Source organism: Temnothorax nylanderi, unplaced genomic scaffold, assembly GCF_030848795.1.
Source record: "Temnothorax nylanderi isolate EJ_2023f unplaced genomic scaffold, tnyl_v1.0 TNYL_tig0220_pilon, whole genome shotgun sequence".
Taxonomy (NCBI): domain Eukaryota; kingdom Metazoa; phylum Arthropoda; class Insecta; order Hymenoptera; family Formicidae; genus Temnothorax; species Temnothorax nylanderi.
Genome location: NW_027249282.1, coordinates 302,214 through 311,146, shown reverse-complemented (window position 1 = coordinate 311,146; position 8,933 = coordinate 302,214). Strand labels below are relative to the sequence as shown.

The window sequence follows — 8,933 nt, the reverse complement described above, 5'->3', positions numbered from 1 at the left end:
GTCGTCGCGGGTCTCTCCGCGCCGCGAGACTATGTCGTCGGCTTCCCTCCGTTATACGCGTCGTCGCGGGTCTCTCCGCGCCGCGAGACTATGTCGTCGGCTTCCCTCCGTTATACGCGTCGTCGCGGGTCTCTCCGCGCCGCGAGACTATGTCGTCGGCTTCCCTCCGTTATACGCGTCGTCGCGGGTCTCTCCGCGCCGCGAGACTATGTCGTCGGCTTCCCTCCGTTATACGCGTCGTCGCGGGTCTCTCCGCGCCGCGAGACTATGTCGTCGGCTTCCCTCCGTTATACGCGTCGTCGCGGGTCTCTCCGCGCCGCGAGACTATGTCGTCGGCTTCCCTCCGTTATACGCGTCGTCGCGGGTCTCTCCGCGCCGCGAGACTATATCGTACGCTTCGCTCCCTTATACGCGTCGTCGCGGGTCTCTCCGCGCCGCGAGACTATATCGTACGCTTCGCTCCCTTATACGCGTCGTCGCGGGTCTCTCCGCGCCGCGAGACTATATCGTACGCTTCGCTCCCTTATACGCGTCGTCGCGGGTCTCTCCGCGCCGCGAGACTATATCGTACGCTTCGCTCCCTTATACGCGTCGTCGCGGGTCTCTCCGCGCCGCGAGACTATATCGTACGCTTCGCTCCCTTATACGCGTCGTCGCGGGTCTCTCCGCGCCGCGAGACTATATCGTACGCTTCGCTCCCTTATACGCGTCGTCGCGGGTCTCTCCGCGCCGCGAGACTATATCGTACGCTTCGCTCCCTTATACGCGTCGTCGCGGGTCTCTCCGCGCCGCGAGACTATATCGTACGCTTCGCTCCCTTATACGCGTCGTCGCGGGTCTCTCCGCGCCGCGAGACTATATCGTACGCTTCGCTCCCTTATACGCGTCGTCGCGGGTCTCTCCGCGCCGCGAGACTATATCGTACGCTTCGCTCCCTTATACGCGTCGTCGCGGGTCTCTCCGCGCCGCGAGACTATATCGTACGCTTCGCTCCCTTATACGCGTCGTCGCGGGTCTCTCCGCGCCGCGAGACTATATCGTACGCTTCGCTCCCTTATACGCGTCGTCGCGGGTCTCTCCGCGCCGCGAGACTATATCGTACGCTTCGCTCCCTTATACGCGTCGTCGCGGGTCTCTCCGCGCCGCGAGACTATATCGTACGCTTCGCTCCCTTATACGGTCCGTCGCGGGTCTCTCCGCGCCGCGAGACTTTAATACGCTTCGCTTATACGGTTCGCCGCGTGTCTGCCGCGCCTTAGAAAGTTAGGCGTGTAAGTTATCGCGTCGCGTTGTCTGCGGAACGACACCACGCTTACAAAGTTACTTAATCGAATAGTTCATTTGAATGTTTCAGAAAATAACGACGCAGAAGATGACATCGGAGCAGCGAGGGAATCCTGCGAAGCTGACATCCCGAGCAGCCTGAGAGGAGGAGGAGGCCTAGGATAGGCATCGGGCATCGGCGTACCAACACTTCTGGTAAGTGTTACTTTTCATTTTTTTTAAAGATATTATAAAATCCCTCTTTGTGCTTATTCAGTTCCTACATTAAACATTAATAGTTCATTTGAATGTTTCAGAAAATAACGACGCAGAAGATGACATCGGAGCAGCGAGGGAATCCTGCGAAGCTGACATCCCGAGCAGCCTGAGAGGAGGAGGAGGCCTAGGATAGGCATCGGGCATCGGCGTACCAACACTTCTGGTAAGTGTTACTTTTCATTTTTTTTAAAGATATTATAAAATCCCTCTTTGTGCTTATTCAGTTCCTACATTAAACATTCCGTGTTTCGGAATTTAAATTAGTAAAAAAAAATATTTTGAAAAATTTGATTTAAGTTTATTCTAACGTAGAAACCTTTTTCGAAGAAGTAATTCAAAATATAATATTAATCTGAATAACGAATAAGATGTTCGATGCGCGTGACACGTATTTAATCGATTCGATTATTTTTATGTTACAGAAAATATCCGCGCGGGAAGGAGCATCATTTTCGCATCGAGGGAACACGAGTGACATCCCGAGCAGCCTGAGAGGAGGTGGAGGCCTGGAAGAGGCATCAGGCGCCGGCGGAACAACATGCGGTATATATAATTGGTTTATACATATTGTGTCTTTCGCGGAAAGTTTAACCAATCGGTTTTTCAATCGAATAGTAAAGATAGTCAGAGAGTAGAAATTAAAAAAGAGTTTAATTTTTTAAATTCTATTTTGAATTCTTGTGTTCAGTAAATAGAGTATACTTTCAAGAAATTAAACGTGTTTTTTTATTAAATTTATTTAATTAAAAGAAATTTAGAATTCCGTGTTTTACCTTCGGTAATTATTTTTCGAAATACAGACTGTCTCTTTTCTTCCCTGCTCTAATCTGGATTATATGTTTGATTGTTACAGAATCATCGTAGCGACGTTGCAGATACAGCTCCGCTAAAAAAGACTTTTTTAAACGGGAGTGCCGTACAGTATCGCGCGAGAAAGACTTTTACTGAAATTAGTCCGCGCGCGATTGTAGTTCATTATCCGCGAGTGTTTCTCGCGAGTGTCCTGTGCGGCGGGAGGAGGAGGCCTGACGTCCTGAGAGGAGGAGGAGGTCTGGGAGAGACATCGGGCCCCGGCGGAGCAACTTTGGGGTGAGTTATCATCTCTTATGTGCATAATATAATTCTCATTTATTTAGCTTGTTTTATCTCGATAAGTTAAGAAATAGAGAAAGAGAAATTATCTAAAATTTTATTCTTGTAAAGATCTTTTTCGGTAAATAGATAATTGTATCGCTAAATATTTTATTGAAAGACGAATTAGAGGCGCGTAAGAATTAATTTTTGAAATATTGATCATTTTGAGCGCTTTTTTAATTTAAATCTTATGTTTGTATGTTACAGTATCACCGTAGCTACGTGGTTGCATAACTCCGCCCGTTGCGCATCGAATCGGTGAGTCAATGAGAAATTTTTTTATTGAGGTACGAATCTACGAATAATTAAATATAGAGCAATAATATATCTCGGTACATGTCGAATTACAATAATTTGTAGTATGCAAATATTACATTTCGTAGATCCATTGCCTTAAAATGGATGGGCTAAAATTGATTATGGGAAATATTTAATCTTGGTATCATTTGTATATTGTTGTATTTATTGATTGTTATTGATTTATTGTGCGATTGTGCTTGAGGAAATACTCGCACACTTCGCACGCACCGAGCTCGCGAAGAACTCATTAAATTATGTTAACGAACTGCCGTGTTTTATATAAATACTTTTGAATAAAATTTTTAAGTACATAATAAATTAAATTTTTGAATTTTTTATTACATAGATCACTTCTATTTAAAACTAGAGTAAATAATAAATATTTTAGAAACACAAGAGAAACAAAAAGTAAAATAATTCTCTAATAATTAAAGTAATGATTTTTTAAATACAAATTCTTTTTAGATTTCTTTAAAGAATTATTTTTGTAACATTATATATATATTTTTTTTTCTTAAACAAAAGAGATAATAAGTAAAATATTGTGTTAAAGTTAGATGTTATAAGAAAAAGTATTTTCACAACACCTCTACGGAAAGTTCGACTTTCCATGCCTGTAGAGAGGGGCGAAAGCGGTCAATTTCACGCCAAGGCGGCATAGCGGGCGGAAAGTAACCACTTTCCTCCCTAGGGCGGAAAGTGACCACTTTCCACCCGCTAAACAGGGAGGAAAGTTGTTACTTTCCTCCCTGGGGAGGAAAGTGGTTACTTTCCGCCCGCTATGCCGCCTTGGCGTGAAATTGACCACTCTCGCCTCTCTCTAGGCATGGAAGTCGAACTTTACGTAAAGGTATTGTGAAAAATATCGTGTGCACCTCGGGGCAAAAGCTTTTTCAGACTCGTGTGATTGCCGCCCTCGCCTTCGGCTCGGGCGGCAAACTTCACACTCGTCTGAAAAACGCTACTTTCGCCCCTTGGTGCACAATATACTATTGTAGATAGGGAAAAATTATGAGTTAGGATGTGTTTTATTTATACCTACCCATTTATTCATTTCCATATATTTAACCAAGATTAAATATTTATAAATCGATGCAAGAAAGCAATATATAGATATATTTAGAATTTATTTGATAGAAAACGTGATAATTGTTATTTATTACTAAAATTTATTTTAACAAAGCATCGATTTTACCCTAATTTTTTGTAGCCTATCCATCTATTTTTGATTGAAAAATTGGTTTTATGTTAGATAATGTCAAGTAATATGACGTGAGATTCTAAATATTCTGTCGAGATACTGAAAATTTAAATTATTTTAGAACTGATGATATAGTACAATTATTCAGTTTTGCAATCAAGAGACACGGTAGTGTCTCGTGCCAAGTACACGCGGAGCGAGACCGACCGTGACTCTTTTACGCGACGCGACGGGTTGCGAGTACCCAAGATGTTGAGATCTCGATAACTAGTGAACGGATCAAGTTCTAAGTAGGCTTGATCGATAGCTTGGGGTCGACTTTGGGGGGGTATCTCCTATAATATTTTCCGCTACGTGCCCTACGAGCGGAGATATTGCGACGCAAAGTCCAAATGTGAAAATTTATTTTTTTTAAGATACGGAGATACGTCGTCGTCTCTCAATCAATATAACATATATATATCAGAAAATGTCACTTTCACTTTTTCGACGCTGGCGGCGCAGGTATCGCCAGTTTCGATATCGCGCGCGTATTTCGATCGATCTAGTAGGCAAATTAAATAAGGTCGATAGACTTATCGGTCAGGAGGAAGATTTCTATTTAGGTAAATTAGGTATTAGGTATATAATACATATTGAGTCAATTGCTTCATGTTTATCTGGAGAGATTTCGTATCCTTACATCGTATTATCACCGCTGCCGGAAAAGAAGGTTCTCTACGCTTGGCAGAAAGTGCCGCTAGGGAATTTTTAAGTCGATTCTTATGAATCAAGCTTGAATTCGACGTCTAGGTATCCCAGGTTGCCGATGACGAGGTCCAGATAGTGCGCTTCATAGTTTTCGGTGTCCAGGTGTAATAATACGTTGAATTCGATGTCTACGTGTCCCAGGTTGCCGATGACGAGGTCCACATAGTGCGCTCCGTAGTTTTCGGTGTCTACGTGTATTAATACTTTGAATTTGATGTCCACGTGTCCCAGGTTGCCGATGACAGGATCCAGATAGTGCGCTTCATTGTTTTCGGTGTCCAGGTGTAATCGTACGTTGAATTCGATGTCTAGGTGTCCCAGGTTGCCGATGACGAGGTCTACATAGTGCGCTCCGTAGTTTTCGGTGTCTACGTGTATTAATACCTTGAATTCGATATCCACGTGTCCCAGGTTGCCGATGACGGGATCCAGATAGTGCGCTTCATAGTTTTCGGTGTCCAGGTGTAATCGTACGTTGAATTCAATGTCTAGGTGTTCCAGGTTGCCGCTGACGAGGTCCACATAGTGCGCTTCGTAGTTTTCGGTGTCCAGGTGTAATAATACGTTGAATGCGATGTCTAGGTGTCCCAGGTTGCCGATGACGATGTCTAGATAGTGAGCTCCGTAGTTTTCGGTGTCTACGTGTATTAATACGTTGAATTCGATGTCTAGGTGTCCCAGGTTGCCGATGACGAGGTCCACATAGTGCGCTCCGTAGTTTTCGGTGTCTACGTGTATTAATACCTTGAAATTGATGTCTAGGTGTCCCAGGTTGCTGATGACGAGGTCCAGATAGCGCGCTCCGTAGTTTTCGGTGTCTAGGTGTAATAATACCTCGAATTCGATGTCTACGTGTCCCAGGTTGCCGATGACGAGGTTCACATAGTGTGCTTTGTAGTTTTTGGTGTCTAGGTGTATTAATAACTTTAAATATGAATGTAGGACACGTAGATATCGAATTCGAGGTATTAATACACGTAGACACCGAAAACTACGGAGCGCACTATGTGGACCTCGTCATCGGCAACGTGAAACACCTAGACATCGAACTCAACGTATTATTACACCTGGACACCGAAAACTATAGAGCGCACTATGTGGACCTCGTTATCGGCAACCTGGGACACTTAGACATCAAATTCAAGCTTGATTTATAAGAATCGACTTAAAAATTCCCTAGCGGCAGAATTAAAATTATGTCATGACATAATAAAAATTCGCTGAATTAAAATTATGTCTAGACATAATAAAAATTGGACGAATAATAGTAATCTTTCGGAAGTAGAGGTTTTAAGCTTGAAATTTAAATTTTATTCATTTTTAAAGATAAATTTAGTGTTCCTTCAATTTTTGTGAGAAATGTATAATTTACTTTTACTTAAATATTATTAATTTTTATGTATTTGTTGGTATTGCTAATTTTGTGAATAATTAAAAAATAAAAAATAAAAATGTTTTGCAGATCCTTGCTTAACACTACAAAATAGGTGATATCAGTACAAAATTACCTTTTTCAAAAAAGGTAAAAAAAAGTGCCAAGTACACGCAATGTATTTTGTAAATTCAAAATTTAACCTAAGTGGTAGCTTTATATCTTTTTTACAAAATTATATTATCTAACTTAACTCAAGTGACATGTATTTCAAAAAAAAAAGATGTAAAATCTTTAATTTCTTCTTCACAAAATTATATTACCTAACTTAACTCAAGTGACATGTATCTAACCTAAGTGGTAGCTTTATATCTTCTTCACAAAATTATATTACCTAACTTAACTCAAGTGACATGTATTTCAAAAAAAGATGTGAAATCTTTAAATTAAATTGCGCCAATTGTAAAGAGAATATGTATATTGCTTTGAAAGATAATTGTTATGCAACTACTTTAAAGAAATAAAACCCAAGTGGTATCTTCGTATTCCTATTCAAGGGTCTTCCTATTCTAAACCCAAGTGATAATAGCTTCTTAATTCTCTTTAACAAATTTTTAATATTACAAAGAATCATTTTAATTACAAAGAATTAAAGAAGTAACAGTACAAAATAAAAATATTTAATTAAAACAAAATAAATAAATTTTTCTTGTAAAAAAACTTGGCGCTGCTAGACTTTGAAATTTAAACATTAAAATTTAAACATTAGTACTAAGATTTTTGATTGAATAAAAAACAATAAACATAATTTAAGGAAGAATGCGACAGGAGTAAAAAAGCAGCGCCAAGTTTTTTTACAAGAAAAATTTATTTATTTTGTTTTAATTAAATATTTTTATTTTGTACTGTTACTTCTTTAATTCTTTGTAATTAAAATGATTCTTTGTAATATTAAAAATTTGTTAAAGAGAATTAAGAAGCTATTATCACTTGGGTTTAGAATAGGAAGACCCTTGAATAGGAATACGAAGATACCACTTGGGTTTTATTTCTTTAAAGTAGTTGCATAACAATTATCTTTCAAAGCAATATACATATTCTCTTTACAATTGGCGCAATTTAATTTAAAGATTTCACATCTTTTTTTGAAATACATGTCACTTGAGTTAAGTTAGGTAATATAATTTTGTGAAGAAGATATAAAGCTACCACTTAGGTTAGATACATGTCACTTGAGTTAAGTTAGGTAATATAATTTTGTGAAGAAGAAATTAAAGATTTTACATCTTTTTTTTTTGAAATACATGTCACTTGAGTTAAGTTAGATAATATAATTTTGTAAAAAAGATATAAAGCTACCACTTAGGTTAAATTTTGAATTTACAAAATACATTGCGTGTACTTGGCACTTTTTTTTACCTTTTTTATTATAATAGACGTGCATGTGAAACGAATTTTGGAGCAAATAAAGTTAAAAAAATGATAACGTTAAAATAACTCTATCTCGATGATAAAATACAAAGTTTTCGCTCATGGTTTATTCGTAAGTCGATAAAATTATTGTTCTATAAAATAAATCTTTCGTATTAATTTTTGGAATATATTTTTAGCTATCTCTCAAACACGTGTGGCTGCATCTGCATATGCGTATAATATTTGGAAAAATTCATTTAACAATTTTTCCAGCCAAACTAATTCGTCACATAAAATCTAAAATACAAATCAAATTTAAAGAATTTTACACAATAAGCAATTTGATCGTTATAATATTGTAAAAGAAGCAGTCGCAACGGTAAAGGCGCAGCATCGTGAGTCGCGATCGATTTCCACTCTGTCGTTAAGTTCTTTTGCGGTCGCTTGATGAATGGTTTCTTCCGGATGACACTTCCAGATAGGTTGTCAGATCGGCCACAGAGTTATCTCGAGAACGGCGGAACGAACGCATTTTCCTCAGCCTCGCGCGCGAGTCGTCTGTCGAAAGGATAAAGAGGTAGGAGAAAACGATCGTCGTTTTCGAGAAGGATGCGAGAAATCGTGAGAGCAAAGGTGTACCGAGAGTTACTAGCGGAAGAAGAGACGACGGGGACCTGAGGTATCATCTATCATCCGCCTGTTTACCGGCGAAACAGCCTGCAAATGCTATTCAATTTGCCTGATGGAAAGCCTTCCTTCCTTCCTCGACCTCGTGCGCGTTCCGTTCCGCGTCGACATTCCTTGACTACTAAGTTCCTCCATGCTGCTCCTTTTCCCTCTCCCTAAACCCCGTGCTACCCCTTTCACGTAGTCTCTCAACGTCGCGGCTTTTCCCTCGCCCTTTAGCTCCTTGTCACTACGTATCTTACACTTTTTCTTGCGCGTAATGCGTTTCCGCGTGTTTGCTTTCATCTGAATTCCGCCTAATGCGCTCTTGGGAAAATGGCTCTCCTCGCTAGTAAGACGATCACGAACAGTGTGTGTATCAAGGCTCTCTGATAAGTTCATGTTTGCAGTAAGAATCTTATCTTTTTCTCGTTGTGTCGAGAAAGCAGGCAAATTTTAGCTTTACGTCGAATGGAGAATCTTTTTGTAACAATTAATTTATTTTTGTATTTTAGTGTACATAACACATAGCTATTGCCTATTTTTATGCGGTAT

The 8,933-nt window shown here is 40.0% G+C and overlaps 1 protein-coding gene across 2 annotated transcripts; it reads left to right on the top strand.

The window, feature by feature from the left end:
• Positions 1 to 254: 254 nt before the first annotated feature.
• LOC139779322 (uncharacterized) lies at positions 255 to 1,693 on the top strand. 2 transcript variants are annotated; one of them, XM_071717652.1, is made up of 2 exons: positions 255 to 1,479; positions 1,563 to 1,693. In XM_071717652.1, exon 1 carries the CDS (start codon positions 268 to 270, stop codon positions 1,213 to 1,215), a length of 948 nt encoding a protein of 315 aa, XP_071573753.1. In that variant the 5' UTR covers positions 255 to 267; the 3' UTR covers positions 1,216 to 1,479; positions 1,563 to 1,693. The 2 variants fall into 2 exon arrangements, with proteins under 2 accessions (XP_071573753.1, XP_071573754.1); XM_071717653.1 differs by having other exon boundaries at positions 272 to 1,479; positions 1,581 to 1,693.
• The last annotated feature ends 7,240 nt before the right edge of the window (positions 1,694 to 8,933 follow it).